At 50.0% G+C, this 20,779-nt stretch overlaps 5 protein-coding genes across 5 annotated transcripts; 2 read left to right on the top strand and 3 right to left on the bottom strand.

Moving 5' to 3' along the window:
* Positions 1-54: 54 nt before the first annotated feature.
* Positions 55-869, top strand: GGI43DRAFT_386491 (exosome non-catalytic core subunit RRP40; the record flags this gene model as incomplete). The annotated part of the gene is made up of 2 exons (XM_083203802.1): positions 55-252; positions 330-869. 2 exons carry the CDS (start codon positions 55-57, stop codon positions 867-869), a joined length of 738 nt encoding a protein of 245 aa, XP_083057557.1.
* Positions 870-1,093: 224 nt separating this feature from the next.
* GGI43DRAFT_174610 (uncharacterized protein) lies at positions 1,094-3,988 on the bottom strand. Its single transcript, XM_083199758.1, has 2 exons — positions 1,868-3,988; positions 1,094-1,781 (listed from the first exon to the last, which is right to left on the bottom strand). Exons 1-2 carry the CDS (start codon positions 3,745-3,747, stop codon positions 1,502-1,504), a joined length of 2,160 nt encoding a protein of 719 aa, XP_083057556.1. The 5' UTR covers positions 3,748-3,988; the 3' UTR covers positions 1,094-1,501.
* Positions 3,989-6,246: 2,258 nt separating this feature from the next.
* GGI43DRAFT_412535 (P-loop containing nucleoside triphosphate hydrolase protein) lies at positions 6,247-8,938 on the bottom strand. Its single transcript, XM_083206852.1, has 4 exons — positions 8,887-8,938; positions 6,530-8,831; positions 6,429-6,472; positions 6,247-6,368 (listed from the first exon to the last, which is right to left on the bottom strand). Exon 2 carries the CDS (start codon positions 8,472-8,474, stop codon positions 6,561-6,563), a length of 1,914 nt encoding a protein of 637 aa, XP_083057555.1. The 5' UTR covers positions 8,475-8,831; positions 8,887-8,938; the 3' UTR covers positions 6,247-6,368; positions 6,429-6,472; positions 6,530-6,560.
* Positions 8,939-10,044: 1,106 nt separating this feature from the next.
* On the bottom strand, positions 10,045-12,662 carry GGI43DRAFT_429887 (S-adenosyl-L-methionine-dependent methyltransferase). Its single transcript, XM_083209189.1, has 3 exons — positions 12,332-12,662; positions 11,293-12,201; positions 10,045-11,169 (listed from the first exon to the last, which is right to left on the bottom strand). Exons 1-3 carry the CDS (start codon positions 12,430-12,432, stop codon positions 10,245-10,247), a joined length of 1,935 nt encoding a protein of 644 aa, XP_083057554.1. The 5' UTR covers positions 12,433-12,662; the 3' UTR covers positions 10,045-10,244.
* A 1,209-nt stretch (positions 12,663-13,871) lies between these two features.
* Positions 13,872-20,307, top strand: GGI43DRAFT_386486 (SEN1 N terminal-domain-containing protein; the record flags this gene model as incomplete). The annotated part of the gene is made up of 5 exons (XM_083203801.1): positions 13,872-14,224; positions 14,289-17,975; positions 18,069-19,899; positions 19,965-20,171; positions 20,236-20,307. The coding sequence occupies 5 exons, from the start codon at positions 13,872-13,874 to the stop codon at positions 20,305-20,307; spliced, it is 6,150 nt and encodes a 2,049-aa protein (XP_083057553.1).
* Between the last annotated feature and the right edge of the window lie 472 nt (positions 20,308-20,779).

Genomic DNA, 20,779 nt, shown 5'->3' with positions numbered 1-20,779 from the left:
TCGTTTCATTAATTGTGGCGCGTCTTCTGCTCCGGCTGTCCTGTCACGATAAACATGTCTTCAGAACCAGTCTTTGTCCTGCCGGGCGACCACATCGACCCTTCACTCATCCCCTCAAATCCAAAGAAGCCCGTCCGTCTGGGTCCTGGACTGCGCCATGTCCCTCCGAGTGATCTTCTCCCGACGCTGGCAGGCCAGCTGGTCACAGACAGACAGAAGAATGCGATCCGAGTAGAGACATACAATGGCAGAGTAAGCTTACTATTCTACTTCACGACATAACAGCCCATTCTATGGCTCAATTGGCTAACAAGAGTCTCTACGAATAGTACATCCCCCGAGTTGGCGAGCTCGTCATCGGCACCATCAACAAGTCCGCCTCAGAAGTCTACTTCGTCAGCCTCTCCGACTACACCGCTCCCGCCCTCCTCCCCCAGCTCTCCTTCGAATCAGCCACCAAAAAGACCCGCCCCATCCTGGCCCCCGGAGCGTTGGTATACGCCCGTATCACTCTAGCCAACAAGCACATGGACGCCGAGCTCGAGTGTGTCTCGGCCTCTACAGGCAAGGCAGATGGCCTCGGACCGCTGGTGGGAGGCATGCTATTCACAATATCATTGGGCATGGCTCGCCTTCTGATGATGCCCAAGAAGGCACAGCAGGGCAAGGTCGTGGTTCTGGATGAGCTTGCCGACGCCGGTCTTCAGTTTGAGACGGCGACTGGCAGAAACGGCCGACTTTGGGTGGATAGTGATAGCACAAAAACCATCATCGTGGTTGGCAGAGCCATACAAGAAACCGACGAAAAGTCCCTCAGCGCAGACGAGCAGAGGAAACTGGTGAAAAAACTAATCAAGGAGCTGAGTTAAAGCACAGCCTACGAAAGACAAAGAAAAAAAAAAGGAAAAAAAGGAAAAAAGGAAACCAAAAAAGATTATTGCATGCAGCATATCAGCGGCTTTTTGTGTTATTTTATTTTAAGGGGTTATCCGCTCATGTTATATACCCATTGCGTACTGTTTGTCCCTTGCCTAAATAACATAGATATGATAAAAGCAAGGAGAAAGAAACTCTCGCTTTGACCCGTTTCCAAGGTGTTTGGTTTGTTTCTCTCCCCCATTATGATAAGCAAAAGGGGGAGAGTAGGGCTATTCGTATAATACAAAAAAATAATAAAGTTGATTAAAAAAAAAAAAAAAAAACGCCTCGTGAATCTTGCAGAATATCCAAGCGCTTGCTGAAGCTCACATAAATGACCCTTTCCTGGTCAGATCCTCTACTCTGTGCCTCGGTGAGGAAATGGCCAATATCGCTAGAAACGAAAGAAGAAGAAGAAAAAGTCACCAACCAAAAGGCATAGAGGAAGGTTTGCCAAGATTAGTAACAGTTGAATAGTGTGAAAAGTGACAGGAAGGGTATCTTTTTCCTATGAGAGGACGTCTCCATGGTTCATGTTCTCTCCCCCGTCTTCTCCTTTCCAAGGACGGGGGGAAGGCTTTGGTCATGACCCGTCTACATCCATATCGACTTCAACAGGTTCTGGAAGTGCTTGCTGCTCAATGTTGTGAATCTTGATCATGTGTCTCTTCCAGTTGTCCTTTCTGGGGAACGCTTTGCCGCCTGCTCTGGAATAATCACAGCCGGTGACAGAACAGTGGAACTTCTTCTTCTTCTCGTGCCTGTCATTGATGTGTCTTTGAAGATGGGTCTTGGTACCGAAGCCCTTGCCACAGCCTGGATATGGGCACTTGTGGTCTTTGCTATGGTATCGCTGATGATGTCTGAAACAAATGGTTAGTACCGTCTACAACAAAGGGCCATCAAGCGGTAAAAGAGAAATTAGACCATCTTAAGATCTGAGACATACTTTAGTTTGTGAGGCTGGTCAAAGGTTTGGTTGCAACCGGGCTCTTCACATCGGTAGACGCCGGTCCTAGGAGACTGACTGCCAGCTCCCGACTGTGGCGACGCACTATGTCGGAAATCAGAGCTTCCCACGGATTGCGGAGAGGGAGTGTCCAGCTGAGTCGAGGGCGTGTTCTGGGATGAAACATCGGTAAAGGCAGGACCAGGGAGTGGGGTGGACTGGTCGGAGGGGTAGCTTGGGTGCCGGCCGTCCGGAGCTGTCAAGCTATGGTCGTGGGTCGAAGGAAGAGCAGATGCATCCAGCATCTCGACATCGCCAGTGTCGGCCTGCTGTTGGTCATTGCTGTAGTTGTTGCTGATGATGTCGTTATTGGTGGTGGTGTTTTGGTTATTAATGGAGTCGGGGACAAACTCGGTACGATTTGTCAAGCCAGGGGTTTGAACTGTAAATGTTGGCTGTGCTTGTGTTTCAGGAGGTGTCGGGGAGGGAGATGGAATAGCCGTATTATTGGTAGCGTCACTCGGCGACGGCTTATGGAAGGCCTCGTAGAGCTGGTGCTCAGTCCTGTGCCAGAGTTCGGCTTCCGTGGAGGCGGGCATGATATCCATAGGATTCACAGTTCCAGGAGAGGCGACGGGAGGCGAGGGAGACTTTTGGAACTGCTGGTATGATGACAAATGAGGCGACTCTGGGGGTGTCGTTTTGGAAGCCGGCTCAGCTGCATTGCTAACAGGAGGGCTGACAGGCCCAAGGCCTGGCTCAGCTTCGGCATCGGTTCCGACACCACGCTGGTGAGAGGATGTATGAGAGAGGGGTAGAGACACAGCAGAGAAGCTAACGGGAGATTCGACCCGGTCACCGGCGGTGATGTTGGTCTGCAGCGGAATTGCTCCGTCAGCTGGTCTCTCGGTGATGGTTGCTTGTGAAAAAGCAGAATCCAGGGTTGCGTCCCTGCCACTCTTGCGGCGGAACATTTGCTTCATGTTGTGGCGAAATGAGCTGGCACGAGAAGAGGTCGGCTGGATGGGAGAATCGAGTGGAGGGTCAGGCTGTGCAACCATGCCAAAGGCCTCGGATGGGATATCAGGGCTGTAGTAGTCGGCGCTGGTGCCCTTGAGCACGCCCGGCTGGTGATCGGCTGATATCCGCGGTGCAAACTCGCCATCATCCAGTCCCAGCGGTAAGAAGGGCTCGGCCTTGACTCTGTACTCTGCACCAAGGCCATTGTCGGTGAAGCCAGGGTCGCCGGGCTGCAAATATGCCGCATTGAGAGGGAGAGGATATCCATTGTGGTCGGTGGCAGCTCTCCAGTCGTTGTCGGTGCTTCCTCCGCGCGTCAATTCCCCCTTGGGCTTGTACGAGTCGCTCGACGAGAGGCGCTTGGGGGGGCTGTTTGCGCCATTGGAAGCGTTGCTGCCGTGAGCAGCAGCAGCAGCAGCAATGGCCGCCTCTGCATCAAAACCTCCGTGCGACGTGCCTCTGTGGCGGCGCTTGAGGTAGAGGAGGCACGGGTACAGGCAGATGGCCAGCAGTGCAACGCCAACGACGACGCCAACGACGACGCCTGCGATTGCGCCGCCGCTCAGGTGTCGCTTCTGGATATGTACCCTGGCGTGGATGCTCCTCGACTGCTGCTGATGCACATGTCCGCCCCCGTTGTCGTTTGCGTTGCCATTTCCAAGCGCATCATTCCCATTCGCATCCACACTCATCCCAATCGCCAGGCGGCGCAGCGTCTCCAAGCTCCTCGCCAGGCCATGGCTCGCTGTAGCGCCCGCGGCTCGTAGCTGGTGGGCGATTGACGTCGTGTCGGTTGGTGCAGCTTTCGTGGTGAGGGAGCCGGACAAGGCCATTGCTTCCTCGCTGCCCAAGAGTCGCATCTATCGATCGCTGCTTGGATCTCGAATTAGAGTGGGAGGCCGCCCACGGCCCGGAAAAAAGAGACGGATGTCTCTCCTGCGTGCAGGGGTTCGTAGGTATCAGCGATTCCGTTCTCCGTCACGCCTTTTGTTCTATCTCATGGTGATGGAGGAGGAGAGAGGCTGTGAGATTGTCAGGGTCAGATTATCAACACTAGCAGGTGAGTGAGAGGATAAGGATGGAAGTCGGCAGAGCGCTGAGGCTTTGTACTGTAGTCTGTAGTGGTCAGCAGGGCCCTTCCTTCGCTCTCTCGCCAAAACAGCTTGCCACGGGCCGGTGGACACAGGGCTGAGCAGTTCTGGAAAAGGTGCGGGAGCACTGGGGAGCACCGGGGAGCGCACAAGTACAGAGCACAAGTACACGCAATCTGGGCCATTCTCACCCGCTGTTAGCTGTAAGCGGTAGTGGTCGACGGCCTAACGGCATGTACGAGGTACGCGAAGCACTGCCTGCCCTAGTGTATCCGGCACAGACAAGCAGCTCCCGCATCGTGCCATTAATCCCCTGAAAACTGCAATCCGGGCGATTTCACAGCTTGCTCAGCGAAGATGCAACAATTGAAAAGGAGATGCAACCAATTGGCTCCGCCACGGCATCATTTCAGCGAGCGTTTTCCCGTTGCGCAGATCGTCGCGTGCTGTCAAAGGCAGATGTGGTTAGTAGTAAGAACTTGCAATCCTTAGTTCGACACTACTCCCGCTCTGCCGATACAAGCTGCGTGCCAATTTCGCTGCTGATGCTGATGGGGAGCACGAGTCTCTCGGCGCTTATTGCAACGCCTAAACAGCCAGCTCAGAAAACTCGGGGTAACAGTTGCAGCGCTTCAAACATGCACCCAAACACGCACCCAAACACGCACCCAAACATGCACCCAGGAAGGGCGGGGAAGACAGTGCCAGCACATGCGCGAATGTCCGAAGTCCAGTCCGGCTCAGTTCACTTTCTCTTTTCTGCCGGTCTCGTCTCATTCACGCCCACATGTCAGTGCCGGCGCGCAAATGATTCGATGCCGCCCACTACCACAACCAAATCCTTCCGCGGACCGACGCATGGATCAACCGTCCTAGGCCTGGGCCATAGTCCCAAGTATGGTCCCAACAGCCTGAGCCGCTTCAATCCAACCAGAGAGAGATTTACAGCGTGCAAGTTGTATTCCGTACGTAATGAAGCATCTCGCATCGCAGCATCTCGCACATCAAGGCAGCGTTCACTCCAGTCAAGCAATGCTATACACGTAGTGATAACACTCTTTGGGGGGGTAGTAATTGTACAGCACAGCACAGAGGTTGCACTACTGTGCCAAGCCGGATCATGCAACCGCCAGCAGATTCGACCCCCATATTTTGTTGCCCTTTAGCCCACTGATTTCGGATCTACTCCGTATAGTACAGTACGCAGATACATATAACAGCGATAATCCCCAGCGCCGTTATACGAAAAGACAGGAACAAGAGCGAGCCAAACTGCTTGAGCGCCCGTTGCCTTCGTCCCGCCGCGGGAACTACGAACCGGTCCATCGCTCTTCAACACATTGGATGCTGCTAATTAAGTGCATGTCAGAAGCTTTTGACACGTCCTGGAGCTTCTTCTCACACGTGGCTGGGGTCCACCACTCGAGCTTGGTTCACGGAGCGGAGCCCAAATCGCCGTTTTTTTCTTCATTCAGCAAAGGTGCAGCAGTAGTGAATACCATGGGTACTGGCATGGGGTACGGTGGATTATTCTGTCTACTGTAAGTGAAGAAAGAAATACGGGGGTCTGGTCTGTTGACATTTTACTGCAATAGTGGATATCATGGACCGGTAGCCAGCTACTCGCACATGTGAGACGACCGGACAACAATAACAAGCAGCATTCGGACAAGATAAACATCCAGATAAACATCACCGATGGTGGCTGTACATACAAACCGCTATATACTATACAGCCTTCTTTATTCCCGTAGAGTCGCATCAATGGACACAGCCATCACGCCAGCAGAGGTGTCAAACCGTTCACAGCGGACCATGCCCGTGGAATCACAGAGGCTGGCTCGAATATTGTGTCTCAATCCGGTGCGCGGGCCACGGATCAGCCCGCAAGTCCAGAGTCCCGAGTCCAGGCCCCATCCCCTTCACCACTCACAAAAGGAGGACGCGCCCTTCTCTTCGTATCTCATAATTGCACTCGCCCAATCCCCGTAATTCAGGAGAATATTAGCATTCATTATACCTACTCCGTACTAGTACTTCGCTTATCTGCTCCACTGGCAACGAGCCAAAAAGAAAGAACCCTCCGTAGCGGATAGAAGAAAAGAAGCGCCGCACTGCGAAACGCGCGAAAAGAGGCTGTGAAGCAAGATTGCAAGAGGCCTCTTTTCTTTTCCACTCCGAATCACAATGCATGTACTGTAGGCAGCCATTGTTGTCAAGTGCATGCAAAGAAACGTTACTTTCCTAGGTCTACACCACAGATGATCTTGTATGATACAGCTTAACAGCTTGTTAGTGCCTCCATGTCCCATCCCCTCTGCCAATTGGCTTCATCACAGTCCTCCAACTCCGTCTATACAATTGAAATTCTTCTCTTCTTCACCCCTTTTGTAAATGCAATCCACAATATTCCTGGCTCTCCAGTGTGTCATAGACTCATTCATCACCAGTAATCACAATTCCCAAGCCGTCGATTGTCATAATCTCGCACTTTGTACGTCATCATCTTAACTCTCCTTTCCCTCACTCACACATACACGTATACTCGTAGTAGCAGCAGGATGCCACACAACTTCCAAACATCATCGCAGATGAAGTAGGCGTCTGTTTTGATGTGCATCGCCCCAAAGTTGTGTAGTGAACTTTGTTCGACGACATCCTTTGGCCTGCCGATAATTCATGCGGACATGCATGAGAATAACCTCTGCTTGCCTGGCACGGGTAATGGCGACGTTGAGTCTTTGAGCATCGTCCATGAACCCCACAGACGTTGTCCGCACCATGTCAAGAAATACAACATCTGCTTGATTTCCTTGTGCTTTGTCGACTGTCAACACTTGAACACGACTCTGCCACTCGAGGGGCCACAGCTTTACTTCTCCCAGATATTGGCGAAAAGCAGTGCTGTACGGTGTTTGTATCATGATTGTACCAGCCTCTCCTGAGAGACTTTGGAACTTGTCATCATCCAGCAGGTATTTCACCTGCTCAATCACCCATGCGTGCTGCATCGGATTCCAAAAGCTGTTACGCTGGATCTCTTCAGAGCTCTGCGCAAAGCTCACCACCAACCGGTTCTCTTCGAGGTTCCGGCATCCCGAAAGCTTTTCCAAATGCTTTTTGAGATGCATGGTGCTCGGCGGATACCTCTTCTCCTTCACGTGCCCCGAGCTCATCTCGCCGTCATAAAACATTTCGGATGGAAGACGATGTAGATTGCCGTATGCTCGATTATTGACCAGGAGCTTATGGTCCAGAGCGCTTGCTGCAGCCGCTCGTGCCATCGTGCTAAGTCGCAGCTGTTCGGCATAGGGGTTGAACTTCAATCCCTTTTCCAGAGCCCTTCTCTCGCTGATGCAGCTGTCGACAAAAGGACGCGTCTGCTTCACATCGCCGGTGAAGATCCAGGCCACGGGGTCAAAATAGGCCAACGGTATGAGAGTCGTTAATTCTCGCGCATGCGGCGCCTCATCTACAAAGACAATCTCGGGCCGAAAATACTTTGCGAAACTGCTACCAGAAGCCGCTACAGGAGTTGTGGCAACAAAATCGGCTGCACCCAAGACGTGACGATACAATTTACTAACGGAGCTCCGCAACAGCTTCCAGTCTTCGCTGCCCAACACGTCGCCTTCGTCAATGCGACCAAGGAATTTTGTTAGGGTTTGGTAACTATCATGTTTGTGTTTCCCATAATAATCCCAAGCGGCTTCATCGAGGTTAGGGGCACGCCTAGGATCTCTTTCCAATTTGGCGTGGTGAGTTAAGCCAACCGTAGTCAAGAAGCTTTTAGTAAAGTCGGTAGCAGCATCGTCATCATCGACAGGCTTGGCGGTCTTGCCCTGACCGCCAGATTGGTTTAATCTCTCAGAATGGCGCATCTCATATGGCCAACCGTGCATCCGTATAATTCGAATATCGAGACCTGCCGCTTTACAGAGGCAGTGGTATCTGTCAGCTGCATCTGAGACTGTCTGGTTGATATCAACAAGAAAGAGAATCTGATGGCGAACTCGCTTTTTGGCCGATGAGCGATGTGACTGGATGAACCCCGAAATGACCATGTTCCATTCCGTCTTGCCAGCTCCAGGGCATCCATTGACAAAATAAATGCCATTCTTGATGCGGGCAAGCCCTTTGTAGGCAGCTACGTGATCTTGGTTGAACTTGTCAAACTTCTCCAAGAAAATTGGTGAGACTTTGTAAGTAGCATTTCTTGGGTTCGCAAGAGGCGGGTATTTGTTGAGGAGATTCGAGATCTCGGCATTTGCAGTGCAAAACTGCTGGATCATGCTGAATGCAAGCCTCGCTTTGTAACTGGGTCCCTTTTGACTTTTGAATCGTTGTGGAGTGATGAAAGCGTAGAGGGCTTCGAGTTCAGTCTCAAACGTCTGACTGGTCATCTCCCAACGAATGGAAATGTATTTCCGGTTGCTCTCATCCAGCGTGATGCCAGAGAAGTCGCCCACGGCATCAGCAATTTTGAGATGCGTCATCAAATCTAGCTGCACCTGTTCACCATCTTCAGTAGTCTGACAGCGTGGAACATCCACTTTGAAAGCAGCAAGCTTCCGTATTGCCTTTCCTTCACACTCTGCGACATCTTCATAGGGGTTTTGAATTCGAGTCGCTGCAAGGTGGTAGAGCGTATAGACACCCTGCGGTAGCACGATACTCGCGTTGATGTCTATATGGAATCTATCTGCCACCGTTGGGAATGTTATGTTTGTCGAAGACGATGGGCTCTTGGCTAGCAGCAACCATGATGTTGAAAAGGATGTCTGGCATCCCGGGATGGGTGCGACTATCCATGCTGGATAACTTTCGCCACGATCGTTGAGCTTCTTTAATTGGTACATCTCGTTTTGCATCTCAATTAGAGTGCCTTTCTCTAACCGATTGGCGTAGTCGTCTTGGGACTGGAATTTGACAAGGGGTATTTGCATCTGCTGCCCACACTGGGATTTATTGTTAGCATCAATGATTGATAGAAAGAGTGTTAGCTCACCTTCACGGAGCCGACAACGGCTTCACTTAGAGGTTTGACGACCATGCTAAAGAAAAGTCACAACAAACAGTGACAAATGAGTGATTTGGACCAAATCAACAGCGAAAGAGCAGGCGAACGGGTGAATCCTGCAGAGAAAACGCCACAAAGCTCGGAACAGAGACAGGCAAGAAGTTCAATTTTCAGGCACAACGAGTGGATAATTCTTCATCGGGTGTTGGATCTATTTCATGTGTCAGAAAATCTGTAAATAATCTGCTTCAAATAGCACAAGAGGGCACTGAAGAATGATTTTGGGAGTACTTCAAACAAAAGACATATGCGGGAAAAGCAGCGTGATGTCGAACAAAATGTTCTGCTGGAGATGATAAATCGGCAGGCTGGTGAAAACAAAACAGAATAGAATAAAACATCTGAGAAATGCAGGCAAATACAAGTTCCTTGTGGAGAAGAAAGGCAAAAAAGGAAGAAGGAAGGGAGAGAAGGGAAGAGAAGGAGGTTTGGCGAAGAAGAAGAAGCTGATATAGCTGCTCACCGTGCTTGCGTTGTCACCTGACCTTCTGGTTGCCAATACGAACCATACCTAGGTGCAGTTTGGCAGAGTAGTGAAAAAGAATGAGCGAATGGACACAAGGTAGAAAACAGGTGCTCGCCTAAATTGCGTGAGTGATTCAGAGTTGAAGTTTGGAGGGCGGTCAGTTCTTGCAGCCCCAGGCATCTGCCCAAGAAATTCTGCCATCCACTGGATTTGGTAGACCCAGCAATTTGTAGATAACGATAATCAACATTATTGAGTCAGATATCGGATTTAATTTAATAAATGTTTAACACCTGTGCCTGCTGGCGAGGCAATTGTCATGTGTAAAATACACAGTGTTATGATTCATCGTTTGAGGTGAAGCAAGCATTAGTAGTTCATTATATATTTCCCAGAAGAATAGTCTGGCCACGCTCTCTCTACAGCATATATAGTACCATACAATGTTCCCCAATCCAACAATCCCTTTGGACTCTGCCACCAGTAACGTTTCTCTCGTCCATTCCCCCTTGACGTTTCCATCACGATCAATGTAAAAGATGTATCAAGTAGATCCCATATTTCATCTCAACTTCCAAGTGAAATATTGCATAACGCGAATAACGTGCCTGTGCAGTAATTAATTGATCAAAAATATCCAGCAAGTGATTAAGCTCAATATTATTCCAGATCAGGAAGAAAACAAAGATATGCGAATAGAGCCGAGCAAATATCTCCTGCTCATGTGAGATCGATGATGCAACTGCCCCTTGGGTGAACATATCGAGGTCGATCTTGCAGACTAACAATTTCCATAACATCTTCATCCATCTCGGGAGACGAATATGCCGCTGATGATGTTTGCCATCGGAAAGAATCGTCAGAATCGTCGTTGTCAGAATCGTCAACAATCATCACGCTGTCGGCCATCGGCTGGTACCGCGTCATTCCGTCCTGCTGCAGGAGCCACTCCTCCAGATGCTTGTACAACATCTGAACTGTGTTGGAAGGAAACGCATTTCCAATCTGTCTCCTGATGCATGTCTTTGTCCCCAAAAACCTATGATATTTTGGAAATCCCTGTATGCAGGCATACTCACGGATTGTAAAATCTCTCGTTCCGTCCGGGTAGTATACCTCGTTGCCCCCAGTTGTGATTGTGCCTGCCAGCCCGTCTGCGTTAAGCGGCGGCCGGCGCGGCTGGAAATACTTCACACTGTCGAGGTCATGTAGATCGTCGCCAACCCGGATGGAGCTAATTGCTCTTCGAATGGTCGTGTACGGCTTCAGGCCGCCAATCCCGTTCTCGGAGTGGGTAGGTTTAGGGAAAGGAGGCAGCCTCTCTCCTGGCGCGGCTGCAAGAATGATTAAACGCTTTCGATCTTGGGCCAAGCCCCAAGTACAGAGCCGAATTATTTTCCATCTCACGGAATATCCATGTTGGGTATAACATCCAATCAAGGCTCTCAGATACGGGCGATGACGTTCATGAGTTATGCCAAACGTTTGTTCGAGGGTAATAAGGCGAGGTCGCAACTTATCGATCAACTGAAGACATCCAAAGAGGGCAAAAATGTTCTCATCATCATGTACAGATTGGTGCGTGTGAGCCGGTGAAAAATATTGGCAGGGCGGGGATAGGTGCAGCACATCGATTCGCATTAGCCTATCTTTCGTGGCCGGGATAAAATCGTCGATTGGCATTCGAAATAGCTCCGTATCGCAAAAATTCGTCTGATATGTCTCCTAGACATCAGCCCATTTATCCACGGCATATTGGACCTTGAACCCAGCGTTCTGAGCGCCGCGAGATACCCCCCCTGCCCCAGAGAAAGAATCAAAAAGGGTATACTTCTGTCCTATCTTTCTGCTTTGTGCGACGAGGTTTGGATCGGTAGACAAAGACTGGCTTTCCAGGTCAATGCTCTTTGTCCCACTCTGTGGCCACGATCCTCCCTTTATACGTCCGCCGCGCCATCGATTGCAAAGAGTCTCATCCGGCACGCGATACTTAAGCGTCGGTACTTCATCTAGCTGTATGCGCTCAAGAACTTCTTCTTCCGGTCTTGTTGCCCGACTCTGGCTATGCATGGTGAAGTATATAGTAAACTTCCATCGGCAAACAAGTCGACCATATCGCTCAGCTTGTCGCTGTTGCTGGTCGACGCTGAGAGCAGGGTTTCCCGTACAGCAGTGCTCTGGGTAGATCGTGTTTGTGAAGATGATGTCTCTTCTTTTAACAATAGAGGTAGAAGGGACACTGACGGGAATTGCTGGTAATTCTTTCCCATCATTCTGCCTCTGAACGTGAAGTATCATGCATATCTCGTTCACCTTTTTTTGCAATTTTCCTTGCAGCTTCCTGATTCGCACAAAGGGAACGCCGCGAATATTGCACTCGCCATTTCGATCGCGAGTAATAATACTGATTTGGACGAAATCGATCTCGTAGGCTCCAAGCTGAACATCTCGAACCTCTATGAAATCTCCGCAAGTCAATGTAGTGCCAGACGAAGGCTCGCGGTACCTCTCTATGGGCAGTTCGCCTTCGTGAAGCAGACTGTTGGCGCCAATTTCTAAATCGTGTCCAGTGAGGTCAATGACTTCTTCGTCGAATAAATCCACCAGTTCTTCTACTTCTGGCTCTTCTTCATCATCGCTGTCTCGTCCAAATGTAGCCGAAGACGATGCTCTTGGCCTGTCTTTTGAAGTGGTAGTACGCGATGTGAGAAATTGCACATCGTCGTCTTTCAGAGAGTCGATTATCATCCAAGACGTCATCTTAAAAGAGAAGAAAGAATTGCAATTTATTCAGGAAAACAAGAAACAAAAAAAAACTCCTAGAAGGGGGCGAGACGAAGCAAAGAGAGGCCGCTATCAGCTCAAGGTTTGATGTAGGTATAGCGACGAGGGCGAGAGGCAAGCTCATGGTGAGAGAATAGAAAATCAGAAAATACCAGGATAGATTTTCTTCTCGTTACTATCCAAAAAAAAAAAAGTATCATCCGAAATTGTGAGCTCAGGCTGAAGAGAGCCTGAAGTGATGTGACAAGTGAGTTCCCGTCAATGCAGCTGGAAAGTAAGAGGAGCAAACAGCTATTTGGCTTAGGGGGCGCTGTGCTGCTCAGCAGCCGGCACGCTACAGGCAGCCTTAGGAGGTGTGCAATCCAAAGATAACGATTATGCACCCATACAAAATCTACCTATCGGCGATATATACCAATTTATAAGTGTAAGCCTTCAGGCAAACGTCATCTACGTAGAATATTTTTTTTTTTTTTTTTTTTTTTTTCACGCGGCTATTGATGAGAGCAGCGAATAATTAATCGCCAAGTGTATTCTTACAGGGTAGCCGCTGGAGAGCCTGCGGAAGCCTGCGGGAGCTTGCAGGAAGCAAACAAAGACTTTGGCTCGTGCAGAATATGGACAAATACTTGGCATCGTAACCGCACACAAGATATTCTATTGGTATCTCTCTACTCTGTAGAATTGAATGAGAAAGAACGCCATGCATACATATCCCTGTGAAACAGCATAGATAGGCACTGAGGTTTAGATGTTAAAGCTTCATGTTGTTGCTATTGCAATATTCGTTGCTATGGACGCCTGTAATAAACGAACAAACTAAGGATTACATTTGGCGGGGTGTTTACTTCATGCAGTCTTCAGCGTCTCCAGTGATCCCTCGGCAGTGCTGTTGTCGCTAACAGACCTGATGCACAGGCCTCTTCTTCGTCCATTTAAACCCTGGCATGCGCCTGTGTTCACGCGTTGGAGGATACCGCGCTCTGTACCTTACATGCGACGACAGGCGCTCTTTAGATAGCGATAACACACCTACCTCTGATAGTGCAACACCTCTGTTTCTCTCCGTATCAGGCCCTGTATACCAGACTCTGGGCAGCCATAACTAGAAAAAAAGGAGTATTGGACGTGCTCTCTCCTGAATACCCAGGTTGCGCCTTACAAGTATGTATACACTTACTCCTAGGCGAGAATCTTGGGGGTAATAAGATGCATCACACTGGGCGTGTGCATAATACGGCCGCGCTTGTACCCTTTCCCCACAATATCTTTTGTCCTTAGTTCGCGATCTCTCTCGCCTTGCACTTCACATCACTCTCTTCTTTTGCACTTTTCTTTTCCCATTGCATATTCCCGCTTGTTCTTTCAAGTGTGTCGCATTCTCTCTTCTCTTCCCTCTGTGCATACCACCACCTTTCCATATCCAGCCGGCCCTCGCTGACCTCTCGTGCTTCTACGCCTGGCAGAAAAAATCCAGTGCTCATCTTGGCAGCATTTTGCTTCTCCCGTTTGATGAGATTTCTAGCAATGGGCTTCTGCCTAGCTAGGTAGCTCTGATACACCATGGCAGACATCAACGAGGTGCTGGGGAAATGGTACGAAGAATTCCAGCAGATCCCTGCAGAGGTTCATCTTCTCTGCCCGCGCATCAGCGACGAAGACGACGAGAACTACAAGAACCTTGATGATCCCGACTCCCGGATTTCGACCGAAGAAAAGAGTTCCCGAATCCAAAAGGGCAAAGAGCGCATCGAGATTACCTATTGGAACAGTCTGATCTTTGGCTTCGACAAACAGGAAGCCGGCAAATGGCTGGAAGATTTCACTGGGCGGCTTGAGAGCTGTCTCAAGTACTGCCCCGAATGTGTCCTTAATTGGCATATGAAGCGCAAGCACCATCTGCAGATGTTTTCAGAGTAATAACTTTCCGCCACATTCTCAACAAATATGTAGCCCACTTGCTAACGTGCTCTGATCTAGGCGATGGAACGAAGATGCCGTTGCACAAATCCGAGATTTGCTTACCAACCTCGACGTGAATCGAATCGGCCAGAATCTGACCTGGGCGAAGCAATTTATCGAAAAGATCGAAGAAACAGGCACGGTATTTAAAAAGTCACAATTCGGCGAACACCTCACCGAAGTCCACATTGCCGTCTACGAGGCCCTATGCTGCGTGTCATATTTGGCAAACCCAGAGCAACGAGCCGTGTTCCACTACGTCTTCATGCGCTTGCAGGGCAAGACCTACCTCAAGCTTGGAACTAAGGATCCGCTGCCTGGAATGACTTTCTTCTTGTTTGACCAGAAAAATGATGACCGCCGTAGGTGGGCGGCTGAAAACTGGAAGAACATTGAAAGCGCTGGAATGACGGAAGAACAGTTCGATTGGGCCGTGAATGATGGTCTGATTAGCTCTGTAGACTACATCAATAAATGGGACCCTTCTCAGGCCGGCAGCGATATATATCTCGAGATTGAGCGCTTCTGGCTTGGTTTTGAGACCATCCTCAGGACGCTCAACAATGAGATTATTCTGAGCCGTCTCCGCAGTCTGGAAGCTCCAACAGGGAGCTTCAACATCTACGACTTGCTATTTCGACACATTCAATTCTCCCGGTCCGAAGGCGTGCTGGTTGTCACTATCAAAGTTCTGAGTGGCTTGTTGAAGAAATCGCCAAAGGCATTTTGGGACGTTATTGGCGACGCTCGGCCTAATGTCATCGCAGATCTGGTCTTCGGCAGCCCCGTCTACAAGACTCTCCTACGGCAATCCCTCGAAGACTGCTGGTCTGTTGTAGATTCCGGAACTCAATTTACTCCGTTTCCTACTTCCTGGATTCAGCCTTGGCTCCAGTCCCTCGGCCGCGATCGCAGATACGATGCTTGTGAGGTCTTAATGCACACTCTCTTCGAAACTTTGGCAAAGGACTCCAGCATCGGCGAACCCGGCCAAGCTGCATGTGTCCGCGCCGGCTTCGACGCGCTGACCTTCACCATGAAATCGTTCCTTGACCCAGAGACCCAGATTGCGTCTGGGAGCACTCACCTCTACGCCAGTGCTGCTTCGAGTCTTGTTGTTAAGCACCTCAGCCTCATTCTATCAAACATGAAAGCATCTGGACGAAATGGAGAGATTGAAGGCTGGACTACATTTAAAGTTGCCGACGCCGCCAAGGAAATGATGAGCGCCGCCATGAAGCTGGACATGAAGCTTCTCTCCGAAGAGTATTATGCCGTACATGCTAACAAGCCGCTCCAAACAGCCATCATCAGGGATTCTAAAGCATTCTGGGAAGGTGTCTTGGAAATGTTTGATACATCATCTGGCCAAGTTGCCGTGGCAAATGATATTTTTGCATCGCTGGCACCACTAGTGGCTGTGGAGCAAATCAGGCCGCGCAAGACTGATAATAAACTGGAAGCGTCTGGCAAAACGTTTAACAAGGCTCTTGGTGATACGGCAGATGTACTCGCTAGGATCTTTGGCCGGATTTCTGAGCTTGATGTTATGGACTTGAACGAGTTGTATACCGATCGAATACCTTTTCAGGTCACTACTGCCTTGTCTGTGCATGAAAATTCAGATCTTGCAGAGGCCTCTGCCGAAGTATTAAAGAGCTGGACTGGAGAGCTCTCCCGAAGCGGTGCCCTAGAACAGATGACACAGCATCATCCAGACCAGACGCTTGCATCCATTGTCTGGTCTTTGGAGCGTGTCCTCCGACCTCCCTATCCATGGGGCCCCATCAAACCACTTCTGAATATGAGCAGAGATGTTCTGAGAGGCCTCGCGGATCCGTCGTCGGGAGTACTCCGAGTTAAGACTCTAGACCCCAAGTCGGCCGCCACTGTTCTACGGTGGTGGAACGAGCAGTGGCGATTTGTCTCCAAGGCATGTCTCAATATTGAAGCATGGTCTTTCTATATCCCCAACAGCATCATGACTGAATTCTGCCGAGAAATCATGGAGCTTGCCGAAGCTCTCATTGCTGAGGATGGTCTGCTTACTTCTGCGACGGCGCTTGGCCGAAGCGAAAAGGACATGATGGCCAGGATCCTAGCTCCAGCAAAGGACAACTTTCGCGGAATGGAAAACATGATCAGGCTCAAGGATCGCTGGCTCGTTGATGTTACCGTTCGCGTTCTTTGTAAAATCCTCAAACGGCTCCAGGAAAATGCTCTCGAAATCAATTCAGCCTCGCGGAAGCTCATTACCGATGCTTGCCTACCAACGGCGACCCCGGGAAAATACGTGCGATCCACGAACTTGACCGATCAACAGCGCGCGGAGCTTCTCCAAGCATTGGGCCAGACGGATGAAGAGATCCAGGCCTATCAGCAAGAGATGAGTGCTCAGCAGCGTCAAGAGCGTGCACTAAACGACAAGACGAAGAAGCAAAGCAAGCTCGACGCTTGGTCAAAATCCGGCCCTGCGACTGCTTCTACGACTACGTCCAAAGTTATTCGGTCCAATAGAGATGATGTGATGGAGCTGAGCAAATCAGCTGATAGCCCGCTCCTCAAGCAGATCGAGGCACGGCAGGCTAGGGCCAAGGCTGCCAAGGTTCCTGACCAAAAGGCAATCTCAGCACTAAAGGAGAGCAGACAGAGGGAGAAGCTCGAAAAGGCCAGGCGAGATGCGGAGGCTATTGCGCGAGCCCGGGCTCTTCGTGGGGAGTTTGTCAAAGGCGAAGGCTCCGGCTTGCAGGGCCTTGGGATCACTGGCAAAGATCATTCACGAAGTGAAATCATGGTCAACAGCTCTGATGAAGAGTCCGATGCTGGTAGTGACGATTCGGACGCTGACAATCAGCTGGCTGCCTTGAGCACTGGAGGCGCAAAATCCTTGACCGAAGCTGAAAAGCGTCGTCAACAGGCTCTGCGGGACAAGCTACGGCAGCCCGTTAAGAAGGTCAGGCAGCAGCGCTCTGTTAAAGAGATGAGAGCTCGGCTGATCCCCCCCATGGATCGGCTTCATAACACTGTTCTCGCGTGGGATATATTCCACGCTGGTAACGACCCTCCTAATGGACCAAAGGCCTCGGAAGTTGCAACCAAGTACTCCGACCCGCGGTCGTACCAGGAGACTTTCTTCCCCCTGCTGGCGTCTGAAGCCTGGCGTTCGTTTGTCACCTCAAAGGATGAGGTAACCGCGCAGCCATTTGGCATGAAAATTGCTAGTCGCGCGAGTGTGGACAGCTATCTTGAAGTGACCTTTACAATGCCCATCGTCCAATATCGGGAACGTGGTGTCTTCGAAGGTGACATACTGCTTGTGTCTGAGGCAGAGAATCCTCTTGTATTTGAATCGGCCAAGCACTGTCTAGCCCGTGTCCATCGTATTACTTACAAAAAGGACACCGTTGAGGTAACATATCGCGTAGCATCACGTAGTAACCCTCTCTCCCCCACTCTGACTCCTGGTGCCACTGTGCATGGCGTAAAAATCACCAGCATGGCGACTATAGAAAGAGAGTATGCCGCCCTGGAGAGTTTGCAATATTATGATCTTATGGATGAGATCTTAAAGGCAGAACCATCGCCGATTCTTCGCTACGGAGAAGAGCGCGTATCCAATTACATGGGAAACTGGGCTTTGAATCAGGGACAAGCCCTCGCCGTACTTGGCGCACAAGAAAACGATGGTTTCACTTTGATCCAAGGGTAGGATATAACGATTTTCTTGCGCCACTCTCTTTGCCCTCTATTTCTGGTATGCGTACGCTAACTGTTTTGTTTTTTTTTTCTTATGTATAGTCCCCCCGGTACGGGAAAAACGAAGACCATCGTCGCCATGGTTGGTGCGTTATTGTCTGAGCAGCTCGCACAGGCCCCTGCTGCAGCAACCGGAGTCCCCCTTGGTGTTCCCATGAGGCCCAGTGGTGCTCCTGGAGGCAATCAAGCCCGACCAAAGAAACTACTCGTTTGCGCCCCGAGTAACGCCGCTGTCGATGAGTTGGTGCTTCGATTGAAGAGCGGTATCAAGACTACTAGTGGCAAAACCCGAAATATCAACGTTCTTCGTTTGGGAAGAAGTGAGGCCATCAATGCCGCAGTCAAAGATGTCACCCTCGATGAGCTGGTCAAGAAGCGTCTTGAAGGTGATACGACCAGGGATAAAGCAAAAGCGGACAGGGATAAGCTTCACGAAGAGGCCGCTGAGGTGAAGGAACAGCTCGCGCAACTCAGACCACGACTGGAGGAGTCTCGCAACAATGATGACCGAACATTACACAATTCTCTGTCTAGACAGTTTGACGAACTGAAACGAAAGCAAATGCAAATCGGAAAACAGATTGATGCTAACAAGGACAGCGGAAACTCCATAGCTCGTGAGATGGAGCTGCGTCGCCGGCAGATCCAGCAAGAGATTCTCAACTCTGCTCATGTTCTCTGCGCAACTCTCAGCGGAAGTGGACATGAAATGTTCCGCAACCTGGATGTCGAGTTCGAGACCGTCATCATCGACGAGGCAGCGCAGTGCGTGGAGCTGAGCGCCTTGATTCCACTAAAGTACGGATGCTGCAAGTGCATTCTAGTTGGTGATCCTAAACAATTGCCGCCTACAGTCTTGTCGCAGTCTGCGGCTCGATTTGGCTACGATCAAAGTTTGTTTGTGCGGATGCAGCAGAACCATCCAAAATCTGTTCATTTGCTCGACATGCAATACCGAATGCACCCCGAGATCAGCAACTTTCCCAGCAGAGAATTTTACGAGTCTCAGCTCCATGATGGCCAAGATATGCTACAGCTTCGCCAGGCTCCATGGCATAAAGATACTCTATTTGCACCTTACCGATTCTTCGACGTGGAAGGTGTGCAAGAGAAGGGTCGAAAGGGCCAGTCTCTTGTCAATACAAGAGAGCTTGAGGTGGCTCTGCAAATGTACGAACGGTTCAGCAGAGACTACAACGACTGCGACCTGACAAGAAAGATTGGTATTATTACCCCTTACAAGGCACAACTCTACGAGTTGCGATCTCGGTTCCAGGCTCGCTACGGCGAAAACATCACGGATATCATCGAGTTCAACACCACAGACGCTTTCCAAGGACGAGAGTGCGAAATTATCATCTTCTCCTGTGTCAGAGCTAGTTCCACTGGTGGTATTGGTTTCATGACGGATATTCGTCGTATGAACGTCGGTTTGACGCGAGCCAAATCATCGCTGTGGATCCTGGGTGATTCACGAGCTCTCGTCCAGGGAGAATTCTGGCGCAAATTGATCGAAGACGCGCAAGAACGAGACCGTTATACAAAGGGTGATATTCTCTCCATGTTCCGCCGCCCACTAGAAAAGGCGAAGCCGGACGCATACGTGTCGTCATCTGGCCGAAGCTCTGCTGCTCCAAGCCTGGCTAATTCTCCACGACCTCCACCTCAGCAGATGGATATCGCCATGAGAGATGCGACCCTCAGTGCCAGCAACAATGGAATCTCGGATGTGACAACACTAGCTAGCATGAATACTGTCGTCCCGCGCTCAAGTGGACCACCAGTCATTCACGCTTCAGGGAAGTCGGCCCCTCCAGATGGAAAGAAGCGACCCCTGGACTCCCCCGAGCCGAACCAGACCGTAACAAAGAAAGTAAGAAGAGATACCAGCACACACACTGACTAGCCAAAGAGCATATCGTGTTGACACATAGATAGATTGCGAGCGATACTTCGCGACCCGGCGGCCTTATGGGCAAGTTTGGCCAGAGGCCCAGGCCTATTAAACCTCCAACTGATCCCTCTGCCATGTCCCTGCTAGGATTGGCACCCCCCGAACGACCTCCTCCGGTTATCAATTCTGCACCTCCACCGGTATCGAGGCCAAATCCACCAACTGGACCTGCTGCGGCAAGTGGCAACCAGGTAAGCATTAGCTAAGGCAGAATAGATGCGTTGCCAGCTTGTCTTTTTACTGATCATGATACAGGCCAATCCACAAGCACCTCAAGTTCCACGAAAGAAGAAGAAACCGAATCCGTTCCTTCCAAAACGGCGCTGATGGACCCAACTTACCTCCAACTGCTATTTTTTTTTTTTCGTCTTCACTTTTCCTTTTTCTCTTCTTTTTCATTTTAAAAGAGCTCATAGAGGAGACATTGTTGGGCGCTGGAAAATCTTTGCTAGATGGATAATAGATCCACCTGAATTCAGACCTATAACAGGGCATTAGCTAACCTCTTAGCTGGTGGCCGTCTCGCTTGATCGAGAGCTATATCCTCAGCCGCCATGCCTTGAAGTTGCTCTATCGGCATATTGCTTGTTATTTTTATTTTATTTGCTTTTAATTTCTTTTCCCTCTCAATCTAGGAGAAATATGACTGTTGAAAGGCAAGGAAGGGGGCGCAAAAGACTACCTTGGGCTAATTCATCAATTGTAAGAATGGCATGTACGAATATTTATATATCAGCATGAACTAACAGAAGAAACAGTCTGGACTATTCAATTAGTCCTCCGAAACCTTGATAATTGC

Source organism: Trichoderma evansii, assembly GCF_050947405.1.
Source record: "Trichoderma evansii strain SZMC 28006 chromosome Unknown GGI43scaffold_20, whole genome shotgun sequence".
Lineage (NCBI taxonomy): Eukaryota > Fungi > Ascomycota > Sordariomycetes > Hypocreales > Hypocreaceae > Trichoderma > Trichoderma evansii.
The sequence above is the reverse complement of the archived record's forward strand: the minus strand, read 5'-3'. Positions and strand labels throughout refer to the sequence as shown.